At 36.5% G+C, this 26399-nt stretch overlaps 1 protein-coding gene across 1 annotated transcript; it reads left to right on the top strand.

Annotated features, from left to right (window-relative positions):
* The first annotated feature begins 618 nt into the window (after positions 1-618).
* On the top strand, positions 619-26399 carry LOC128731308 (neurogenic protein mastermind). Its single transcript, XM_053824418.1, has 6 exons — positions 619-1140; positions 12018-14186; positions 16641-16706; positions 23047-23608; positions 24301-25503; positions 25576-26399. The coding sequence occupies exons 1-6, from the start codon at positions 619-621 to the stop codon at positions 26397-26399; spliced, it is 5346 nt and encodes a 1781-aa protein (XP_053680393.1).

Below are 26399 nucleotides of genomic sequence, written 5' to 3'. Positions count from 1 at the left end.
CGACTTACGGAAAATTATGTGCTCCGTTTCATATTGTGAGATGGTGCGCAAACTGATTTCAGTAGATGAAAAATATATTTAAAATTTGAATAAAATCTATCGGTAACGTCAATGTGTAAAGTAAAGAGATTCCAAAAGCAATGTTTTAAAAAATTATCGGTTATGTATTGTGATAAATATGTTAATTTAATCGTTAGTAAGGTTAGTTAGCGAGAATAGTACAAATAAACTTACTCGCTATCTAAGTTTGCAATTGTGACCAGCACTGAACGTCCTGTGTGTTTTTGATCGCATTTGTGCAATAACCGTCTAAAAGTACTGGTTGAGACTCAATCATTAGCAGTGGTTATTCGTGGTAGTAAGGGACTCGAGCAAGTGTTGAGTTTCTGAAATCTAATATAAGAGCAACAATAGTGAGTAGTTACAATGTGAGTGCAAGTTAAACCAATGGTGGCTTACTATCGACAGTAGTACACGGTGGTACGTAGGCGTCTAGTTTGAATGGTGTCGGCGGGAACACTCGCTATTCTTTTTTGGGGACTGAGCTCTTAGTATTTGTGGGTGCACGCACGCAAATCGGCGCGGCGTGACCACAAAGCCACCGGCACCGACGTCTGTATGGATGCGGGGGGTCTTCCAGTATTCCCGGGTGCAAATCAGGCCAATCACCTGAACAATCTTCACCTGCAGCAGCAACAGCAACAGCAATCGCAACACCACCAGCTCTCGCTGCAGCAGCAACAGCAGATGCAATTGCTAAACAATCACAACCTTCATCAGCAACAGCAACTGCCGCAACAGCTTCTACAGCAGCATCAATTGCAACAACATCACCAACAGCAACCTTTGCAACAGCTATCTCAAAGCGGGGAAGTTCCACAAAAGCGTCAGGCGGTGTTCGACAGGCTGAAGCGACGCATCGAAACTTACCGGCGGCGGCAAACCGACTGCACGCCTCGGTTTGAACAAACGTATAGTGGGATCTGCGAGCAACAGAGCCTGGAAACGACCGCACTTCAAAAGAAGTACCTTGAGCAGAAAAACAAGAGATCCCTCAAAAAAACAGAAAAGAAGCAAGCTGAACTACAACAACAACAACAACCGACGTTGTCCGGCAATTTACAAAGCAGTGTTCATGTGGTAAGTAATGTAATGTTGGATTGCAAATTTTATTATTGCGTACCAAATCGGACATTAAATGCTTCTAGGATATAGTAATCTAATTTGCATAAGCAAAAAATCAATCGAAGCTTTTTCCACATAGTAAAGTTAATAGATAGTTATCGAATCAACATGTTATTTTATGAATAAGTCATTATCTGATAAATAACTGTACCTATGCTTCATTATATTATATAATGATTTTTTTCTTTTTTTTTACGTGATGCAAAAAGATGCAAAATATTGCTGTGGTTTGGTCATTTTTTGTATTTTGGAGCTATTTTGATTGGTAGAGGTCAAAGTATTCACAAATGTTTAGTTTGGTTAAGTCTTTAATTTCATAAAGACAATTCATTCATGACAAATGAGACACTTTTAAAAACATATCGGTTTCAAGAACGAAAACCAGAGAAGAGTTAACATACTGAACGTTGTTTCAGTGCGCTTACATTTTCCAATTAGCTTGATTCCATATTAAATACTAAACAAAATAAATTGAATTAAATGATGCGATTCCATGGAATACATCTATATCATAGAATCTATAATTTGTAGTGTAAGGGAAATCAAATTTAGGCTGATTTGGTAGTTACTACAGTCTAGAATTTTTTTGTGAAAGATCCTTGTCATGTTTAGTGTTAAAAAATTTATCTGAAATGATTAAATGATATGTAGAATAAAAGGTCATTATCATTGGCCCTGTTGGCAATTGTAATTGGGTTTTCACTATGTGTCTTTTGTCAGTTTGTTATATCCTCACAAGTTATAACGTCACACGTTTGGCTGTCTGCCACGTTTTTTTTGCAAAAAATCTGTTGCGAAGCTTTAAAGATATTTGTTGACAATCAATAAAAATATTGATTAAAAATCAGGGTTCCCTATAAAATATTTCTCAAAATTTTATTTTATTTTGACTACCACACGTTACAAACCACATGTACATAAGGTGTATGTTCTTACGGACTGCACAGTGCAAATTCTGTTTCGTTATGCATTGGAGTTATACAAATTGTCCTTAAAGCTTACTACACGAAATGGTTACATCGGATGTAAACATAGATAACTTTTGAAAAACAGAGTCAATGTGAGAGATGTAGAGGGAAAGAAGAAGATAGTAGGACATACAAATATGTTCAGAGAACAAAGATGGCACATTTTTTATTTATCGCAAGCACAGAACTGAAAGAAAAGTCAAGAGGTAGAAGGAGGAAGAGACATTCTGAGGGAGATAAAAGGTTGGGGAAAGTATGAACATCGATCCGAGGGTACAAGCAACCTATAGACTTTGAAATATAAATTTTAAAAAGAGATGGAGAGAGGTGTAAAAAGAAAAATAAATTAATGCTTGATTCGGCGCGTAGTGTCCTGTCTTATAGATTGGCGTTTGTCTCTAATGTACGGTTTATAGCTGCTAACACATTCCAAATAAGAAATTAAGTATGAACTAAATGCTTATCGGTGGTGGATTGAATGCATTTTTCACTTGTAGTTTTCTCATCTGTGTATTTTTCACTTGTAGTTTTCATAATCTCATCTTGATTGGATTATGCATTAGAAGGAAGGGCTTGTATTTTATGATAGCATAGTGCGTCATGCAAATGTCGCCTACGGACTTAATGGTATGAATTACATGGTTTGACGATAGTGAAATTTATTTGCCAGCTTCCGGGATTTTTTTTTCAATAGGGTTATGAAAATATGCTTGAAATCATTCCAAGAAAAAAATCATTCCAATTGTAGTTTACGAAAAATGTCGGATGGTACATTAGGTAAAGCATAAGGCAGAATAGAGAAAAATCATTCTTCTTGCATAACATTGCCAGAATGTCGCATCAGGTTATTTGGAGTGAATCATTTGAATGGTACCAACATAATTCTTTTAACGTATTACTGGCCGGGGCCTTTTTAACTCAAAAAAACAAGGGAAAAGACAAAAAAGAAAGTGTAGAAGGGATTAAATAGATCGGAAGTGTGAATAGGTAGATTGAAGTAAATCAAAGCAAGGGCTAAGTACTGTACTTGGTATTGGGACAGGGGTTGGGCTGCGGAAAGGCCGTATAGAAGTTTGAGTTTACTTTACCTCTCAAACTACCTGCCATAACAGCTAATCTGAAGCTTTACAAGACATTTACACTTCTTGTACCTACATACGCATCTGAGATATGGATTTTTTCTAGATCTGTCGAAACCTCTTTGGTCAAGATTGAGCTGCACAAGTTAAAATTTTTTATCAGATTCTTTGTTTCATTCCACTGCATACCCTCGAACATTCCAGCAGTAGAAATTCGATCTGTTTTATTCAAAGTGGATGTGAATTATTTATCTAAGTTCGGTAACAAAAATAATTTATCTGGGCTTAGACATGTTGAATGAAGAGCTTCCTTTATTCATTTTCAGATGTTTCAAATTCTTTTTTTGTATGCAAATACGAAATAAGCATAATACTGCATATCACTATGTTAAAGTCACTTAACGATTTTTTTCATACCAGTGATGTAGGTAGGTCAGGAAAATAGGAAATCGGTTTCATACAATCGTTAGTTTTTTGCCCCTGCATAGTATATAAAAGATAGGTGTATTAGATGTTCGATGTATTATCGATACTCTTTATCCAGTTCATTTTATGGTTGCTCTGAAAACCTGCTCTCGATTAGTGGTGTCATCGGATGGCAATGGAAAACGAAGTTATTTGTCAGCACCACCATTCCAAATCTTCTATTTTTTGTTTGTTCCAATGTCCGTAAAACGTATTAAAGTTTGAAAAGAAGTCGAGATTTGAATTGTCGGAATTAAGGGTGACTGCGAACCTTTTGGGCCCATATGAGTTGCGTGTGCAACACTGGTTACCCACCGAGCAGCCAAATCAGCGATATTTTACGGGTTGTTGATCTCCGTCTCAGTGGTATATCGTACGCTGCACTTCTACTCATTTTTATACTCTTGTGATGAGTGAAGCACAATTGTTTCGTTCACGTAAGAGTTAGTTTCTGGTTTGCTACAGTCGCCAGCTTTGTAAAACGAAAATGGCTGTTCACTGTAGTTTTCTTTTTATAAGCCTTCATAATATTCCTGTATGGGTGGGTGCAGACCTGTACCGCGGTACTGGAACCAAATCGTTCTATCTTCAGCATTAGCGTATGCGAAAAATCGTTCGTATACAAAGTATTAGGGGAGTGAAAGGAAAAGAAGACGCATAAACCACAACCACAACTAGATCGATAAACCCATGTTTTTTCGCTATTTGTGGCAGTTAAAAATTTAATAGCCGAAATTTCATTGTCCCACGTACAAATTGTATTATTAGCAATATAATTATTGATTAACTTTTAAAAAAGCAATGTGAAAGACAATTTGACTTTCTCATTATGGTACATTTTTCTCGTGATTTCCTTCAATGAGGGATTAGTATAACAAAATAAAAAAATTATCAATTGGGCAGAAATTTGACTTGTAAGATTTTTTCAATTTTTAAAAAAGAGTGAATACGATCAATGTAAAAACTGTATGGATGAAATGGTAGTATTTTATTAAACAAAGAAATAAAATAATTATTCGCTCGAAAATCAGGAGTTTTACAATATACGATATGCTTTCAAGAAAGAAAGAGAGAGTTAGAGATATAGAGAAATAGAGATTTAGAAAGATAGAGAAAGGGAAAAAGAGAAAGAAAATAAGAGATGTGGTTAAGAGAGAAGTGGATGAATGTGAAATGATTAGTTGAGAAATGAAACAAAAGACGTTTATAACGATTTGAGAATAATTTATGTCTCGAGAATGTACTAGATAGTTGTAGATAACCAGAAGAGTTGATAATAGTAATTAATAGATAGGGGATAGTCAGATGAAAAAGCATTCAACGGAAAGAATTTCCGTTCCAGACGTTCCAGACGTCAAATTGATGGCGATAATATTCTGGAAATTAAGATTGGATATAAAGGATTGTGGCATGGAAATGTTTCTGTTGTGTTACATAGAAATTTGACATTGATTTGAAGAAGTGCAATATTTACTAAGCAAATGTTAGTTTAAATACAATATGTCTTAAAAATGTAAATAGAAATATTACAAAAATCATTGTCGAAATACAGTGTTAAGCAAACAAAAAAAAATACAACGTAAATGTAACAAGAAATCTATTTTTTTTTTAACAAAATAGACAAAAAGCTAAGATAAATGAGTCCTAATGATCGTTAAGCAAGAAAGAGTTAAGTTAATTAACATCAATCTAGATGAAACTCGGTAATATCTGCTAGTTTTGAATATCGAATATGAATATCGAACCCTGTGATATTAGATTCTGTTGTACATATTTTCGCAAGATGTAGCTTTATTCATTTCAACCAAGGATCATTTGCTAAGCCGGTGAGTTGCCAGACCGTATAGCAGCATAAGATATATGAACAGGTGCCCACACCTGCAAAAATAGTATTGTAATCGACAATGAGATCAAAGATTTGTTTCAAATGATGAGGAAACATGAATGCTAGTGCAAATAGAAATGAGGAAAATGAGCTATAAGAGAACATGCTCGTATAGCTATAGAGATGCGCATCGAAGGGAGAGAAATATGTGCAACGGGTAAATGACATATGCTAGTGCGCAAAAGAAAAGTGATTTTCGGATGTCAAAGTTTAAGCTTTTCTTTTGATTATAAAGATAGCTAATTGGAAAGTCTGCATTTGGATGATGCATGTGTCCCTCTTGTTTATTCACACAGTTGTATGTTAACTGAGCAGTTCATAAGCACGAAATAATTTGGAAAAACATGTAAGCAGTTGAATATATGGGCAATGGAAATAGTTTGCATATTATTATCACAGATTTGCATCACTTTAAAAACGGGTTGTGGCTAGATTTCCTATTGAAATATGCCGTATTATACTAAAAGTTCAGAAAATACTCGTCAAACATTGTTCCATTCGTAGGAATGGAAAACATGAGCAATAAATATTGTAACATAAATTGATAATAATCATATAAATAAGTACTACTATTACTCTCTATACTACTATTACTTCTACATAGCATATACTAAAAATTAGTATTGCTTTGTAATGATTAATGGATGCTGAGGATCTCAATACTCAATGTAAAAATGCACTTTACATATTTAATGTATGACGCACAAATGCGCATTCTTGCAAATTTTATTTGTGATTTTTATGTGAACAATATGCAAACATACTGTAAAATATGTACAGATTTAAACTATTGTCCAAACCTTAAAATTTTTGATTTTGCAGTTCCATTTACACTACTGATTAGGATTTGTAGTAACCGTTGATGCTAAAATGTTATACGTAGCTTCAAGTGGTGGCATATTTTTTTTTCAGTGTTCACTTTAGATTTCTATTAGTTATTTCTATTAATGATTTCTATTAACGTAAATACAGCAAGTTGTTTTTTGTACTTAATCTACTTTATGAAATAATGTTATTTTATTAATGTCGATTTTATTTTACTAAATTATGTTGAAATCTAATTCCGTTTTGGTGTAACATCAAATCATTGGCCATTCAACATAATTTCTATGAAATCGAAAACTAAAAAAGGTATTTATAAAGTTATGTGATAGATTCGATTGAGGGCTGCCGATTTTTCGTGTGAATGATAAATGATTATGCACATATACATGGCTAATATTATGAAAGTGATGCACGAATAGCAAACTGTGATTATGATTTTGAGTAGGTTCCCATTTGTTCTCGAGCTGCTTCTGCTTTGTTTTTCGTAAATCTCACTGTTACGATGCCATACCGCCGTCGATGGAACGAGGCCATAAACAATCCTTTCTGGAATGCGTCTGCTAGCAAACAGGCTATGTGTTGCCATCGATGAGAGCACTATGAAGGGGTGAACGTTGCGACACGCTTCCAACAAGAGAAGAGAGAATTGTTAATATGGTCGTCCGAAAGCTGGAGAGTTGCTTCAAACATATTGCATGGGCACAACGCAGAGAAGATTCTGCTCCATACATACTTAAATGATGATCGAGAAAAAAGTTTTCGGATATGTGATGTCGCAAAAGTAGAGGAGAGATCGCGTTTCTCTCGTGAGCTCTGTAACCCATCTCGTGTAGGTGTTGTTCGCACGAATAATTAATATAAAACTATATGTGGGGAACTGGGCCCGGAAATGTCGAAAATTATGTATGCTTGAGCGAGATAGGCAACAAAATTTAACGAATGTTTTCAATACCTAGCATGGTCTAGCTGAGTAAATAGGAATAATTTTGCTATGGGCTATTTTTTATTGTTTTATAAACGGTTTCTCAAAATTTCTCAAGGATTGGTTATGGATATTGATGATCTGTGAATGTACCAGACTATCCAGACTATCATATGAAAACTAGATTGTAGTAGATTTGGAGTTGTGTAGCTGGCAATGTGTCGCTGTTAAATTTCTTAGTCGCTATTATTGTTCGTAAAGAAATTTACTGGCTCATGGAAAGTCTCTGTTGCTTTTAGTATAAGAGAAATCGATGCACGCATGTTACTCGCCGGCATCGCTGTTCGTTTTGAACATAGCCGCTTTGTTTATAATGCATGTATGAGGTGATGGTAGAAATAGATGGTTTTTCATTTCCAAACTAAAAATTGAACATTAATATAAATGAATTTGAAATCGTTTTAGCCCAAATTACTTCACTATATAGATATATACTAAAACATAACAATAAACTTTAAAAATCTTATTTAAATTGATTTTTATTTTTTAACATTTATACATATATATTATTTATTGAGGGCAATAAATTTATTGAGGGCAATATATATATATATATATATATATATATATATATATATATATATATATATATATATATATATATATATATATATATATATATATATATATATATATATATATATATGTGTGTGTGTGTGTGTGTGTGTGTGTGTATGTATCCATATACATTTATTTTTGTATACATTCTCTTCGATGTATGGATACTTCCGAGCGGCTAGATCCGTTTCAATGGTTTTACAAACTCGGCTTGTTTTTCAGAGAGTTAGTGAGAGAGCTACAAAAAGAGAGAGACAGAGAGAAGAGAGAGAGATTAGGGTAAGGGATGAGAGCAAAGAGAGAATAAAAGTAAGAGAAATTTGGTTGTATTTCCATAGATACTAGAAAATGACGTCGTGCTGCTCATTCATATTGTGGGTGGTACGACACTTTAAACCATCTGCATCTGCCAGGAGAAGAATAAAGAGTATCCATCGAAGGTCGACTCTCGAAGCACTCTCATAGAGTATGGCTATGGGAGTCTATGCATCTGCGTTTTCCTTGACTGTTCGTAGTCGGTCAACGGTAATCGCTAACTACCGAAGTGAACAATCAATTGATGAGAACGATAGAAGTGGTAGGCAAGCATCTCAGTATCGGAAGCTGACGAACAGTACCTCATACAGTTAATCGCATGCCATGTGATGCATCGGACGCTCGCTTGCGTCGTTCAGTCGCGTGCGGTACGAATGTGTAGTAGTACGATATGTGTATTTAAATATGAAAAAAGAGCTCGGTGTAGTGTGCCTCATTTTGCGCATGCATAGCGCAATTTGGAAAGTTTTTTTTTACTTTAAACGAATTTTATTATTCTGTATGAATTAGGTTGTTGTCCGAAAGCTGCTAAACTACACAGTGGATAAAGTATTTTAACAAATTATGCAAACGATGTGCATAAAAGTCTTGTGTGTCTTGTGTCTAAAAAAGTTTTATCAAAAAATTTGCAAACTATTGTCCATCGTCTAAAGTCTAAGCTAAACTAAATTCACGAAATAATTCATCTAAAAAGTATTTGTCGCTCGAAATAGATTATTATTGATATGACGCATTTATAAACGAAATACATTATGTGAAATAGTAAAAGAAGAATTAATTTATCATTTTAAAAAGTATTGTTAATATGAGCGATCGCTGTGAATTAAGTTGCTTATTAACATAAATTATATATAAAATTAATTATAAGATAAATTCCTAGTGATTTCCGCGATATGAATAGACAAAATTTTGTCCCTTGTCACTTCACAATATACTTTTCGCGGTTAATGTTCTTTTGAAGTATCGCGGTTAGTCTATTCAAATGCGACCTAGAAGAGGAAGATTGCAAGAAAATAGTTTGAATCATAAAATTTATACGAAGTTCTATTCGTTACTAGTGGAAGAAATTGAGCAATTATGAATATTCCCTTTTTCTTCAGCATTTGGTATGGTGTATCAGAGTGTAATCTAAAATTGAAGTTAAAATGCAACCGTCAAACATAAGTGAGCATATACATATTAACAGTTGCAAAATTTCATGTTACATTATGAGGTATCAACGTTTTTTAAAAGTGGATCTGTGAAACTAGCTACATTAGGAAAAAACTTTCATATGCTCCAAAAACGATTGCCATATTATACGCATAAACGCATAATGTAAAAATAAAGTGAAAGGATGGTCATAATAGGAGGTAATAATTGTAGAGATAAAGATATATATTCGTCATTGATGTATTTGTGAGCCTGTTGCAATATCTTTTTAGCGTTTGTTGACTGAGCGTTTGAGGCATTTGTTTGATGAGTTCTATTAATAGTGGATATTCCTTATTATAGTCTTGTTAAACCATTTTTCTAATGCTTTCAAATATTTATTTGAATTCTTAGCTCTGAGTAATTAATAAAATATTTAATTTACAATTCAACTCATAGTGGTAGTAAACATTCAGTGTTGATCAAACCATTCAAAAAGATCTCGTTGATTTGTTGCAATTTTCTATAAATTCTATAAATATTAATCTTTGTTACGAGGGCGGTGTTATTTTCAGTAGTAGCATAATTTTGATTGGATAGGATACGTTTGACTCCATCGTCCAAGCCCAAACAAAGCTTAGGAAAGAACATTAGGCCAAGGAATGGCAAAAACAAAACAGTTTTTAAATTTTTGACACGATCGCATGCTGTCGTGACTAAGCGTCGACCTACGATCGTATGTGAACAAGTGCTTCGTACTGCGAAGAGAAAATTGTAGCTATATTAATAGAGACTAGAGAGAGAGAGAAAGAGCTAGAAAGAGAGAGAAAGTGAGAGAGTTCCAAGAAAAGGTTTTGAACGCACCAATTCATCTGGGTTCTTAAGGATAAAAAAAAGTCTAATGTAATCGCTATGTTTTCACGAAGTGCAACGCGTGTGCCACAGTAAAACGTCATAATGCAAAGTCAATACATTTCTGTATGTTTGTTCATTCTACACGAAACAGTCATCTATCAATAAGAAAAATATTTTATTCCAAAAGAGTAGCCGCACCCTGTATTAATGAACGTTTGGGTAAATATCGTTTAATTCACTTTGATATTTGAAATATAATTTTTTAACGATATAACGATTTCTGGTGTAAATGCTAGTATTGGTATCTTTTATAAATATAGATGAGAAAAAAGGAGTTTTTTTTTTGAAAAAAAAATAATCGCACACAAAAAAACTGCTGCTGTTTATCGTTAAAAATTACTTGAAATATAATGGTTTTATTTGCACTGTTTTCTTCTTCTACTTAAATGGCTCAACATCCGGGGTATGGTCAAGGAACCTGCCTTGCTAAGGCTTTCTATGACTTGGAGTTTTCACGTATGCGGGATAGTCAGTTCTGCATACAGGAGAAGCATAGTCAAACGTTGAATCCGATAGCATCATTCAATCAATTTGCACTTTAAAGTTTTCAAATTGTATTTTTTTTTCAATTATTTTCTAATTATTTTTTATTTTATATATTATAACTATAATTACATGACGGTCAATTATTTCACTATCTATTTTGTCTGTAATGTATTCTGCCTTGGAACGCTGAAACACTAGTACATTTTTATACACGGTTCTGTTAAACAGACGTGGAGCGCTCTTTCGATTTTTATTGAAATTTTCTATGTTTCGCTCATTTTCTTTGCGACATTCAATTAGTAATTTTAATCAGTAATTAGCCAAATATTTATACGTGTATACATACATTACACTGAATTTTTACTATTTATATCGCCATTAAACGATTTGTGTACTTTTGTTAAGTCAGTCGTAATAAAAATTAGCTGATGGAACTAAAACAATTTATAGTTTAAAATTATTTTTAGGCTATTGAATACGTTTGTTGGTCTAACTTTCTATATTTTATAGTGTATTATCTCTCTGTATCGGCAACCAGTACAAAGTACCAATAGTAAAATCCCAGTGTAACGCATTTTATTAAACTTTCATTTACCTACATAAGTGCAAAATCAGTTTTGTCATTCTCATATTCCCCGATTCTCATTCTTTTCGTTATTAATGTTTGATATAACAATAAAATTAGTACGGGCATAACTAATGGAGCTTGCATGATCAAAATGCCTCTTCTGATATTCAATCAAAGCGTCAATCAAGAAATTTCTAATATGAGATCTTTATAATTTTGCTTAGAAATGATTATTTTTATAAGTCATATTAAATATTTTTATTCTTTAATATTTTTATAACATGTGTTTTTTATATACTAATTGATTTATTCACTTTCAACTCCTTTTTCTAAAATTATTTTTTCATTCATTCAGTAATTGGCTTTTTAGCCAACAACATGCCATGAACAAAAAAATCTAATTTTTTTGGTGTGCTGATCTTCATTCTTGCTAATACGTATATATTTTAGTAAAAAAACATGTGGTTATTTCACTTTTATTTTAATTTCCTGCTGTATCCACTCTATTTTTCCTCTCTATTTCTAGTTATCAATATTAAGTTCCTTTGTGCACCACACAAGCTATTTTCCGACATATTTTGGATCGAAAAGTGAAATGCATATTACTATCCGCCAATTGTACCTAACTTGCATGTTTTTTTCTTCTTTTTTATAGCAACAAAAATTTCTCAAGCGTTCTGCTGATGATATCGATTCCGCCTCCGATTCCTATGAACCTCCGGTAAAGCTACAACACAACGGATCTGAAAATCTGACCAAATTCTCCGTCGAGATTGTTCAGCAGCTTGAGTTTACAACTTCTGCTGCTAATTCGCAACCTCAGCAGATCAGCACCAACGTAACTGTCAAGGCTTTAACCAATGCGTCCGTCAAAAGCGAAGGACCGACAGGCAATGTTGGCTCAGGAAGTGGTGTTGGTGGAACCGGAGGCGCCAATGGTATGCCAGGCCAGCAACAGCAATCAACCAGCAATCCCACACCATCACCGCATATGCACGATCTCGGCAATATTGTTGATTTTAAACAAGAGCCAGAGAATGAATTTGCGGATCTATCAGCGGCATTGGAGAAAGATGCGGCAGCTAACGGGCATTTTCCGGGGCTATCGGACTTCATTGGAGACGATACAAACGATGAAAGCGATACATTCAAGGATCTCATATCAGATCTTTCGGATTTTCAATCCGACTTTCTCGATTTCGAGGAAAAACCCCAACCAACGATGCAACAGTCACAAGGACATCAACAGCAGTCATCACATTCGCAACAATCACAGATGCAAACTCAACTACAGCAGTCACAACAGCAGCAGCAGCATCAACAAACGCAACAGAATCAACAGCAGCATCAATCCCACCAACAACTCTTGCAGTCACAACAGACTCAACAGCATATGCAACAGCAGCATCATTCATCTCATCATCAGCTGCAACACCAACAAATGCACCATCAACATTCGCAACAACAGTCGCAGCCTCAGCAGCAGCAGTCACATACTGGAGCAGGACAGCAAATGGTACAAGCGCTACAACAACAGCAACATTGCCGAACACATCCCCAACAGCATTCGCAACAACTTCAGCAACATCTTCAGCAGCAACTGCAACATCAACAAATCGAAGTGAAGCAGGAAACCTGTATCAAACAAGAGCATCCCAGTCCAGGACTGTTGGATAACATGGGTCTAAAACGTGGTGGTCCGTTACCTCCCCATCAGCAGCAATCGCAACAACAACAACAGTATTCAAATGCATTTGTAGACGGAATCAGTAGCTCTGGTAGTGGAACAGGTACTGCTGGATCCATTACAAAGCAGCGAACTGGTGCTGGATATGGAAATGCTCAAAATGGCCCTATATCTGAACTTTCACCTGCAGCGCAAACACTTAAGCATATGGCAGAGCAGCACCAGCACAAAAATGCGATGAATATGGGCTACTCGAGGACAGGACCTCAAGGGCCACAGGTACAACAAAGACCGCCATATTCAGAGTTTGGTCAGTTTCCTGGCAACGATTTTATGAACGCATCAGTAGGTGGTGGAGCCGGTGGTCCAGTCGGTGGAAATGGTCCTGTCGGGACTGGAGCTGTGGGTTCAATGCCGCTTGGAAGTGGGGCTAATGTGACAGGAGCAGGTGGTGGTCCTGGAAACGGTTCGATTACCGGCAACCAATTTCACAAAGCTAACGTATCACCGTTTCCAAGTGCGGACTTGATAAAGCAAGAGCTCTTTGTTCCTCAGAGTGATTTTGATCTTAAACCCACGCTAAATCGCTTGCAACCCTCAATGGGTCCTAACGGACCAAAAATGGGCCCGGGTCTTGGCGGTTTCGGTAAAACACCAAATCACCAACAACAGGCTACGTCACAACAGCAACAACAACAATCACAGTTCTCACCATATGGGTCTCCAGGTGGATTAACAAATCACGGTGGAAGTCCAGGTCCGGGATTTATGCCAGGACCTCGAGGATCTAGCACTGGCCCAAATGCTGGACCAAATCAAAGTTCAACTGGAATGGGTGGATCTGGAGGCCCTGGTGGCCCTGGCGGCAGTGGTGGCGGAGGGGGTGGCAGTGGTGGTGGAGGTGGCGGAGGAGCTGGAGGTGGTGGAGGTGGAGGTGGAGGTGGAGGAAATGGAGGTGCAGGCGGTACCAATACAAGTGGCCCTGGTGGCAACGGGGTGCCCAACAATGGTATGCCTCCAAGGAATAATTCCAACGCAGGATCAATACCGGCTGGACAAAACTCAACAATGCTTCAGATGAAGCAAACGCAACAGCTGCACATTAGTCAACAAGGTCCAGGGGGTCATGGCATTCAGGTATGTTTTTTATTTATAAATATTAAATGTGAAATTTATTTCATAACTTTTCAATATAAATTTTTATGACTACGCTTGATTTATAACAACGTCGTTCAAAATATTTCGGCGTATTACGGCTTGAGCGCATGCCTCAAAGGTGAGCAGCATATAAAATTTGTCGCGATGCTTTTAGTGGTGATGCATCTTTCGATTTGAAACGTAACCAGAGTTGATTCCACAATGCTCTGATGACTTAAGATGCTCGATGAGGTTTAAATGGCATTGCACAAGATTGCATTGTCTTCGCTCGAAACATCGAAAAAACTGCTCAAAGTACAAATGGCTACCGGTTTGCCTTAAATTTAATATTTGTGATTTGATAGCGTACTCTTCGAACAACTCTCAAAATTGAACGTAGCAAAATCAGTTACTCATATGTTGTATTACAAAGGGGTATTTTAAAAGCCATTCTCACGGAATATTGTACAATCATTCTTTATATGCTTCAAGATTTTACTTTCCGAAAAACAAAATGCCAATTTATTCCTTTGCTCTTTGCTTTGATTTTCTCATTTGCTAAACGAATGTTTTGAATGAAGATATACATTAGGATTAATTTCTGTCGATTTACATTCGTTTGACGATAAGTTATACTACGGCTCTTTGTATTATTTGCGTATGATACCAATAGGCACCTATAACGTATCATCAGCAAAAGCAAGGACGAAGACCAACTGTATGTTCATTCTCAATCCCATTTCTCATTCTGCCGCATATCCGTTTCTCGTTGCACCTGTTCTTGAATATAGCTGTTCAGCTTGGGTAATGGCTATATGGCTTGGTCTTTTCGCTCAGTCATTACTATGAGTCTTTCCTGATATAGTATTACATATTTGCCTTATCAATACGCCACAGCGCTAGTTTTATTCCGTTATTTCCAATGTAACTCTGCTGCTCTCTCTTTTTGATTAATGATTCTGTCTCACTCATGTATTCAATTACTTTACAATTCATTTGTCCTTTTTTCCTAATCCATACCCAGACAACATTCTCTTTAAAAATGGAAAACTTAATACAGAGAATAGAGCGAGACGTGAAGAAGGCAGTAGCTTTCATAAAATATTGCTCACTCAGTAAACATCTATAGTACTAATTCGTTTCTACATACTGAAATAACATTTTCTTCAAATCTTACTGTTTTATATATTTCTTCAAACATTTCATGCATTTTCCAAGTAACAGAACCTTTTTTTCTTTTCTCACTATTTCTCTTTTTTATATGGTTTCTTTTATTTCTCTGTCTTTCTTTTCATTTTTTTTTGTTCATAACTTTTTCTGTCTTTTTTGTGTTTCTGTAATATTAACAGGTACACTATTTCACTTTACATTTTTAAACTGTTTAGTTTATTCATTACAAAAAGCTTATAAAGCTCTTTGGTTTACACTCGGCCCTATTCCCTCTCTCCCTTTAGCAACGTAATATATGAAATGATATTTCTTCAGATAAATAATATTACATAGTAATAAAAAAAAGGTTTAAAAGGATAGGAGAATGAATTAGATGTGCAGGGGAGATGGATCCTCAGATAGTAAAATGAGGAATGATTAAAAAAGATGATCTTTATCATGAGATGTTATGCTTAAAATTAATGGTCACTAAATGAATGAAAAATTAATTCCAAAAATCAACATATACCCGGATGAAATCGGGTATATCGGCAGGCTAGTGCAGAATATTAAAAGAAGTTGGTTATATGCTTACACATTTTCTTCGTCAAAAGAGCAACAACCGTTTTTGCTCCGGGCATTTCTTATTATGACTTTCATTATGTTTATATGTGCTCGGAACTCGTGTGTTGGTACAGCACGCTTACGTATCGGTTAACACTCGATAAATCATTCATGTAACTCCCAAAAAATTTTTGGATTAATTTGCCATACATTTAGATTGATACCATTATTATATATTATTGAAAATATGATTTGATGACGATCAAGAAACTTTTTGATTTGTGAATGTGTGTGGTTGTTATATGAGTAACATAAGATAATATGATGGTTGATGAATGATGTTGCCGCCCTTTTACTAGGTGGCAAAGATGAACTCGCAGGGCTCCCGCCAGTTTTCTCGCGAATATTAAGATACTGAAGAAGTGGTATTGAAAAGGATTTATTAAGATTGGTCGAAATATGGCAAATTGCAAAATCAGATAAGTGTTAAATCAAAGTTTTCAATGCAATAACAATAATTGCAAACATGCAAATTTGCGGAAACGTAAGGCAATATCTATCTATACGAAATATGTAAATATTTTCGTGTCATGTATTTTTTTTAAATCATCAACTCGAACGAAATTGAGTACATCAGCATATTTGTTGTGAGAAAAACCGTTTAAAGTTCATGTAAATTACATTTTATTAAAAATGTACGTCAAGCATGATTATTTTAAACGATCCATTTTATTTTCGTAGGTAAGCACCAACTGCGAAACTACTATTGCCCGTCAATCCAAAAGGAACCTCAAAACAGTCCACACGGTAAGCTTGATTTTACAATATTATGATTTTTTTATTTATAAAATATCGAAATTTTTCATGGCTTTGGAACGTCCAATTAGGGTTTTAACAATTTTTTGGAGCTAAATAGACATATATCTGAAACAGATAATTTAGTTGTAACAAAACATGTTTATTATGTGAAAAACGTGTAAATTTGTTGAATAGTGTGAAAGAGAATGATGATTGCGAATACGGAGGGCACGTTGCAATGTAGCAGCGACATAGATTTGGGAATAGAGTAGGAAAGTTAGCACAAGAGTAGGAATGTTTGTACAAGAATATGGAGAAGCCTTGAGAATACCTATTCAATGAATTACGAAACCTTTTGAGTGGTGAATGGGAAATATAGCAGAAGAAATTAGCAGGTGTATGATGCATGGAACGGAGCGAGATACTGGTACAGGGAAGTTTAGAACAACTCATTAAAGATAGATAAGGAAAGAGAAGCGTATGGGTTTGGTAAATAGTGAGTACAATAAAGTACGGTAAAGACGGTCTGGTCCCTGCTCACAATCTCATATTTTGATCGATTTGTTCTTTTGAATATTTGGATTTTCAATTTTACTTCAATATGTTTGGTCACTCTCACTCCCTTAACCTTCTATTAATACATCATTTTAACGCATTCGCAAGTGATTTTTCAACTCTTCTTTTTACTTTAACTTTACATATTCTTCAGTTATTCTCTCTCTCTCTCTCTCTCTCTCTCTCTCTCTTTTATTCTTATCCTGATGTTTCAATCCCTCTGCAAAAACTTTCTATTACATCGTTTTTGCATGAGGGATCTCTTCTTAGTTCAAGTTCCACAGCCTCCATTCTTGCCCTACCATGTGTATCTTACTAGGGCAGCTTGAATATCACCCTCTGTTCTAAAAATTAAACAGAAGCATGTAGCAAAATCGGATTTTTTTAAATTAGAAAGTGCAAGTAAATAATTTTGAATGCAACATTTTATAATATTCATTTATTGAGTATTTCCAGCATGTTGTATATAAGCTGTGGTGCGTAAAACTGTTTTAGCATATACTGCATTTTTTTAATGAAATTATCAACCTTACTAATCTACTTAGTATTTTTATGATAGTATAATGAAAATATTTAGTTATTGTAGAGGATTTCTGGGAGTGATTTTGATGTACGACAGGCCTTGCTGCTTTTCTGCCGCAGATACAAATTTGCTACCAATGGTGATTTCTTTTGTCATTGGTTTACCCTGTTTTACGCAAGTTTTCTTTTCCGACTTTTTAACATTGAATGGTACATCTAAATCGAGCAGATGCTTGACTGCTGCGAACGATTTTTCTTTCGGAGCAAATCGGTTGTTTTTTTTCAGGCTATTCTCGACGTTAGCATACGGAACAACTTTAATAAAGCTACGATTGTTATCCTTATGACGATAATAAATTACCTCTGCTAACAAAGTAATCATTGCGAGTGCTAGACCAACCAGTGTGGCTATAAAGACCCCACCCAAGCTTTCTAAAGTAATACCTTCACTGTCGTCTGTATTGGGACATATCCCACGAGCAGAATTATTCCAAAATTTGGCTGTCAGCAACTCGAAATAGCGTTCTTTTTGAAGTTCTAGAATGAAGTAGCTTAGCTCGTCTTGTAGATGGCTTCCTTGTTGTACAGCAATTCCGTACGGTTGTTCAGCAAACACCTCACCTACTTCGGTAAAGTTACAGTTGCGCGAAATTTCATACCTTATTTCTGCGGAATCGTGAATGAACGCAAAATCTGCATCAAGCCGCTTATTGACACGTCGGAAACCCTCAACTGCCGTAGACACGGGATCGGCTGACTCAATCGCGGACAGGATATTGATGTACTGTTCCTTGATCGGATAATCCCATACACGATATTGCGCCTGATCGTTTCCGCTGGAGAGGGTTAAATTGCGCCACATTTGGTAAAGCACTTCTTCAGCGTTCTTCATATTGCGAAAGTAATCGTGGGTATCAGAATTTTCAACGACCGTGTATTTGATGCGGCTTTGGCGTGATAACTGTTCAAGTGACTGAACTGGCGTTTGCATTCGTTCGACAGTGAGAAAAGCTGCCAAATTTGCGGTAAAGGTCGCCAGCATTAGAACGACGAAAAGCCAATAAGCAGCTACTAGCGTTCTACCAGAGAGAGCTTTCGGCGCTTCTCCACCCCCTTGAGGTGTGAAGGAAGTCAAAGCAAACCAGAAGCTTTCTTTTAATGTAAATTTCCTTGAATAATAAAGAAAAGTGTTATAATTATTAAAGAACATGAAAAAATATTTATAGAGACTTCATACAGAAATATACTATGTTTACCTGCATTCGTATGAGTAAGCATCCTTATTATTATTCGCACTATATGGCGAAAATTTATCCAACAGCCACAACATTACAGCAGTCGCGACAATGGCGAGCAAGATACTTAGCCAAACCTCCAACCGTAACACAGTCATAAATTTGAATAATGACGTCTCACGAACTGGTTTACGCATCGCTATGAGAATGCCAGTTTGCTCAAAATACGGAGCAACAAAGTCTACTACTTCCTCTCGCTCGGCAGTCATTTTGAGCGATGCAATGGCAAAATCGATATCACCAACTACCAATTCGCCGATGAGCCCATCCCATTTGCCGTCGTTATCACGCAAACCAAAGGTACCGTTCCTTGGTGCAACGAGATCGTAGTCGAAGTTCATCACCACGGACAACTGATGAAGAAAATCGATGCAATAGCCTTCCCATACTGGTTCGCCTGTAGTCGGATTAGTCAAGATCTGTCCAGTCGATGGATGACGTTTACGATAGGCCCATGGAATAGATTCTGTAGTTCCTACTCGAAAAAATCGCTTGTTAGGTGGAACGGTTTGATTTGACAGTGTTTGTACTTGGCCTTGCACTATATATCCAATCGATCCCAACAACGGTTGTACTATTTGTTCGGGATTAAGCTCTGTTAGAGGGCCAAACATTGACAGATTCAGATTTGGACGTATGATGTGGGTTTCATCTGATATCCAAAATTGTTGCATTGAGTTCATCTTGACTATCAGTTCTTCTGTTGTACTTAATGTGTCTTCCGTTGTGTTGGTTGATGAACAATCGATTAATTGAATCACGGGTAACGAATTCTCGAAAGACCATCTAAGGACGACCGTCATGACATTTTCTAAATGAAGAGCCATTGGGTCGAATGGATCGGGGCAATTACATGGTAGTGACTGTTCTTGTAACATACAGCAAGTTGTTTCATCCAACGCAAATCGATTCATTTCCGAAAGGCTATTGATGCGCGTATAATTATCATGCTGTAGATCCGTAAACAACAAATTCCATTTTTTGGGTTTTCGCAATAATCCACCGTGGGCAGCTTTTTCCAGAATAGCATTCATTTGCACTGTTTCGGCTACTACTGCGTAAAAGGATGGATAGGGACGAATTTGTTTTATTCTATCTACCGTGTCCTCGTTGAATTCACCAAAAACAATTGCTCGAAGATAAGAGTCAGTAATTAGCTGACAAATCGTTGCCTCTGCATCTTGTAATGATGGTAGAATGTAGATTACATCGTTACCACCTCGTGCCAACAAGAAGCTTTCCATAAGCTTTACATATGTTTGGACGGAGAGATCAACGTGAATGTAAGGTATAGCAAATTTTGCCGCTGCATCGTATATATATTTTGAATCAAACCAGGTAACATCCAATAATATCGAAACTCCTTTGGTAAGCAGGGCACAAACTGCACAAAAAAATAATTTGAATTAAACGATAAAATTCATCAACATTGCATTGTACGATAAACTTAGCATAATTTCACTTACACCTTGCATCGTCGATGAACTTTAAACGTTCTCGATCGTATTCAATGTAGTAGTCTTCAACTTGGATTCCATTTAACTTATCCAAAATATTCTTTATTGCAACAGCAATCATTGACGATATATTAGTGTGCTCTTTTTCGTGCACTACAACTGCGGAACGGGTTTAGAGTAGTTTCACAATCATTCAAAACACTTTTAATAACACTTATATACCTACCAATTCTGATGAAAAATTCTTTCGTTTCGTCCATTTCATTTGCTGGTAAACTAAAATGAAATATGTTCAAAAACACGATAAAGAATTTGACTAGCATTGTGCCGCCCTATTTAGGATAATGTTGAATCAAAAATATTCCACCGTGTTGTGAAGCTTTTAACAGAATGAAGGATAGAAGCGAAATTGAATAGGATAATATCGATGGTACGACACATCAATATTCAAACCGTTTGAAGCGCAAACTTGACGTACCATTAAATTTCTTCAGCAGATATTCCTCTATTAAAATTGGCTATCATTTTATGAAAATTACCATTTATTGCTCGCTCGTATGTCTATACTTAACTTTCCTTTACAGGTATTTTTTCTCCTTGTATCTACCTCCGCGGTTGTTACGATGATTTATAATTAATTCGATAATTTGACCATCTTGACAAATTGATCCACATTCCACCTTCTTGAGGTTTTAGACCAGAGAAATTTTAGATTCAATAGTAAAATTTGTTCGCAAATCCCAAAAGGCTATAAATGCAACGGCAGAATCTTGAAGCTTCTGGATAATATTGTAGGCTATGAGCAAGACACTTGTGATAAACTATAGAAAGGAAAACAATACATCCAACCAAGCTTATCACTATCATACTAAAACCAGTTGTATTTTGAAATCTGAAATATATAGAATAAGAATGTCGGCAATAGTGAATGTTAAAAGTTTGTAGGAGCATTGCAAGCATACTTTGAATAGAATTTGTGTGGTTGTTTGAGGTGCGTATATATGACGGCCATCTTTTGTTCACTTTTATCAAGTAGATCAGTTATGACATATTCTAAATTTCGATGAATTCTTTCAGTTTCTGTTGTCAGATATTTTTCGCAAGGATTAATGTACGTTACGGCTATTTCTAGTTTCGGTTGAGCAGATTCCATATTTTTATGTGAATTGATATCCATCTTATTAGTTTCTATTAGTTTAGACGTATACTGCGCCTACTACGATCATATCCCAAAATTACATAAATATGAGATGTTTTCGTAATTGGGTGAAAAAGTACTATTCGTATACATTTTTGGTAGTGATAATGTGTAAACGACACGAGTAATGTCTTCCCAAGATATTTGTAGTATATGCATACATTTTATACGTTATGTACATTCGTATATCTGCTCGTTTACATTTCTCCGTTACTCCTATTACATTACCTGTATTGAAAGCTTCTCTAACATGCCATTTCTACTGCTATTCATTTTGCAATATTATTTGTGAAATAATATTTTACTTTGCAATGTCTTGTGCTGTGTTTACAATTATATTTTTATTTCGTATAATCATTTATCATTCATTTTGAATCAGAAATTTGCTTTTGTTTCCATTTCTTTGTTTCCTTTGGAGTTAAACAACTCGAAGGTTAAAAATTGGCAGTTTGTACCCCGGTCTTTCTAATTTAATTTAATCAGTTAAAAATTATTAAATAAAATTAAAAAGACAGTTGTATAAACTGCCCACTTTTAACCTGCGCGTTGTTTGAATTTTGAACATTTACACTCATTATAAATAGTTGTTAAATTATTGTTCATTATTTATCTAAATCTATGTTAAAAGAGTAATATATTTACTTATCCTGCTTATATTCCAAATCTAAAATAAATTGGTCGTACTTTATATTTGAACTTACTTACGTACTTTATATTCCAATTTATCAGGAAGCTCAAGAGAAACTGGAACCGTTTTGTAACAGACACATTATCATCATCATTTCAACTCCCTTCGTATCTAATATGTTTCTTTTGTCCATGTAGACAGGCTTGTATTTGAGTGCATATTTTTATTGAGAAATTTGCGAAGCTTTCTATTCATTTCTTTTTTTTATTATTGAAAAGTCGATTGACTCTCGTAAGTTCTTGTGTTGGTGCAGAAATCTGGAGAAATGAAATGCTCCCACCAATCCCACGCTATCCTTATCCATCCATAAAAGGTTGCCTGCGTTGTTCCGATAAAACTGTACATAAACATTTTACTTTGCCGTTACTTGCCAATTAAAATGTTTGTGGTAAACTATTCTTTAAGAGAAGTTGAAGGGGAAAGCAAAGTTCTTGCGTTTCCTCTACCAATCATTAAAAAAACGGCATACACATGTATTTTAAAAATATAATTTCATTTAAATTTTAAATAATTTCGAAATTGTTAAAAGTGTATTAATCTAGATTTTCATAAATGCTTAAAAATATATTTAAATTTGGCAAGCTTTACAAATTAATTTATTATGGTACAAAATTTTTTTATTCGTCACAATTAGGTTTCTGCTGGACAGCATTTACATCTCAGTGGTGATCTCAAAGCAGGTGTATCGGTCGCTACGCAGCAGGGATTATTCTTTAGTCAGCAGCAAACTACTCAACAACAACAAAATCAGCAACAGCATCAGCAACACCAACAGCATGGACAACATTCACAACATCAACAACATGCACAACATCAGCAGCATCAGCATCAACAACATCAACATCAGCAACATCAACATACACAACACCAGCAACACTCGACACACCAACAGCATCAGCAACATCCGCAGCATCAACAGCACCAGCAACATCAACAACATCAGCAACATCATCCCCAGCAAGCTGGTCCAAAACAACAGCAACAAGTGCAACAGGGAAAACAATCGGGTGCAAACCCTAGTAACATCCCTGGAGGAATGGTGGGTGGACAGACTGGAATCGGTAGCAACGTTGGACAACAGACGACAATTCCGAATGCCTCCGGACCAGGACTCAATGCTGGAAGCGTTGGAGGAAATGCTTCCGGATCAGGTCCAAACCAAAATCATCAACAAAACCAAGTACCGAATTCACAAGGTGAGCTTAAAATAATGAGAAAACAATTGAAGGGATGCATTGAAATTAAATTGTTTCGATAATTGATAATTTTGAGTATCGTACAATCAAATGTTTAAGTTTCCTATTTTATTTTTGCTCATATTTTGTTTTTCCTTTCAATTACGTTATTTATTCTGAATAATGCAGGACTTTGCGAGATCATTAAATTACGAAGAGATAAAGAGATCATAAAAATTCAAGCCAATAATGCTTGCTTCAGTTATTTTAAATTACTGAAGCTTCAAAATATGAAAATGTATAAATTAGTAGTAATTTGTGTTTCAAAAACAAACTATAGTCGATTATATTTCGATAGGATTTTAGTTAGGAAATGAATATAGAATCCTGCAATGTACTACAATCAGAAGCAAAATCTCTATGTACGTCTTTTCAATTGAAAATGTTGTTCAGTCGTGTCTATCTCCAACACGTGGTAGTAAGTGACATGAAATCTGGTAGATATACCAACATGGTTTTTATTGACACTGGTCGACTAAAGTAAAGATTTTACCGCCAATACATTTCACTGCTGATTCTTCTAGGACCTGTGAGATGTGATCATCGTATCCGCATTAAACGAAATTACACATAGATTATAATTTTTCTGTCTAATCATTTAAGTAATAATTAAGTGTTTAAATAGATTATTAATAAAATTTTCATTATTTTAGGTTCATCAATTATCAATGAGGCGCAATATACAGTATCACAGTCACAAACTATCAACTTTACGCAACAAACCTTAAGAGCTCGTCAACAACACCAAAGTAGTGGGGGTGTTGGTATGTCGAATGGAAACAATGGTGGTTCTCAACATCAGCAACAGCAACCAGGACCTGGAATGACAGGACAGGCACCAAATCAATCTCAACAGCAAGTTCATACTAGTGGACCACAAGCTCAAAGCTTGAGTAGTGGCTCAACAGGCACTACTGGACCTGTTATGGGTCAAGGTAGTGCTACTATGCCGCCTGGAATGGTCGGTGCCATGGGAGGCCCTGGCGGAATGGGAGGTCCAAGTGGTTCGACTAATAACAATGTTGTAATTGGACAAAATGCAAATGTTGCCATCGGCATGGCTGGTGGTATGGGTGGTCCAAACGGAGGCGGTATTAGCGGATTAAATTCAATGGTATCAAACTCATTGGCCACAGGTGCTGCCGCTGGTGCCTCAGGTATCAATGGATCCGGGATAGGAGGAAACAATGTCGGAATGATGCATGGTGGATTGGCGGGTCCTGTGGGCCCTGGTAGTGGTGCTGCTGGGGCAATGCGACACGCAGAGCAGATGAAGTTTATACAGCAGCAACAGCAACAACAGCAAATGATTCGAGCCCAAGCCATGCAGCAGCAGATGGCTGCTGGTGCACGACCACCGCCGCCGGACTATAAAGCAGCGCAGCAGGCCAACCCAGCTGCTGCAGCAGCAGCTGCTGCTATGATGCAACAGCAACAACAGCAAATGTTGCATGCTGGCGGTCGATTCCCAGCTATGCGACGAATAACACAACAACCGATTCCCCCAAGCGGACCAATGATGAGAGCACAGCATGCTGCCTATATGCAACAGCAACAACAGCAACAGCTTACCGGCCATGGTGGCCCGCGAGGAGGAGGAATGGTGGGTGGATTTGGCGGTGGGCCAGGCCCTGGTGTTGGTTTAGCACCTGGGGGAGGTGCTAATGGTGTAGGTACCAATGGTGGAACTGGAACTGTTATGGGAGGACCAGTACAGCGTCCACCAAACGTACAGGTTGGTCCAGAAGGAATGCCAATAAGTTCACAACAGGCTGAATGGAGGCATATGATGGCAATGCAGCAACAGCAAGTAAATTTCAGTGGTACAAGCGGTGGAAGTATGCGACCTGGATTTGGTGGTATGTTGCAAAATGTTGTGTATTGCCGAATGTGAATTGTGATCCAAGTATTTCCCAATATTTTTCTAGGTGGACCTGCTGGTGGACAAGTAGGAGGTCCGAATGGATCAGGACCGATATCTCGAATGGATTCTTCTGTTGGACCGCCGGGGTCAAATGGAAATGCTGGATCGATTTCTACCAATGGTGGAGCTGGAAATAGTGGAGGTAGTGCTAATGGTCCTGTTATGGGACCAAATGGCTCGAATGGTACTCCTGGTATACCGGGTAGTGGGAGCGGTATGTCGGCAATACAGATGCAGATGTTGCGTCAACAAAACCTCTCAATGTATCAAGGGCAGGCAAATAACAGTGGTGGTCCTATGAGCCAAATGCAGATGTTACAACAACAGCAACAGCAACTTCAGCAGCAACAGCAACAGCAAAGCATGATGAACCAAATTCAGATGAGTCAGATGCACATGTCTCAGACGCAAACTATGTCAATACAACAGCAACAACAAAACCAACAATCTGTGATGAATACCTTTACAACGCAATCGACGCAACAGTCCACTACAACGACGATGATGAGCGGAAGCGGCAATGGAGGTGGTCCAGGAGTCGGATCAGGCGCAAATGGTAATATTAATTCTGGCAATATGCTCACTAGCTCCGGCTCGGTAACTACGGGTTCGAACAGCAATAACAACGGAGCAAATAGCAACAACAATAACGGCAGTGGCAACATCAACAATAGTGGTTCCGGTAATAATAATGGTGGTAATAATAATTCATCGGAGTTCCTAGCATTTCTAGAGAACTTACCCGTAGGCGATCCCAATCAGTTTAATGCTCAGGATCTGCTCAATTCACTCGACAATGATAGTTTCAATCTTCAGGACATTCTGTAA

The sequence above is a fragment of the Anopheles nili genome, chromosome 2 (assembly GCF_943737925.1).
Source record: "Anopheles nili chromosome 2, idAnoNiliSN_F5_01, whole genome shotgun sequence".
NCBI lineage: Eukaryota > Metazoa > Arthropoda > Insecta > Diptera > Culicidae > Anopheles > Anopheles nili.
This window is presented reverse-complemented; position numbering and strand designations above follow the sequence as displayed.

What these genes read in the sequence shown, in the direction of transcription:
- LOC128731308 (XM_053824418.1), top strand. Translation starts at nt 619, where the DNA reads ATGGATGCGGGGGGTCTTCCAGTATTCCCGGGTGCAAATCAGGCCAAT. An exon ending in ACCTCAAAACAGTCCACACG is followed by an intron (nt 16,707 to 23,046) that starts GTAAGCTTGATT and finishes CGTCACAATTAG; the next exon opens with GTTTCTGCTGGACAGCATTT. An exon ending in AAGTATGCGACCTGGATTTG is followed by an intron (nt 25,504 to 25,575) that starts GTGGTATGTTGC and finishes ATATTTTTCTAG; the next exon opens with GTGGACCTGCTGGTGGACAA.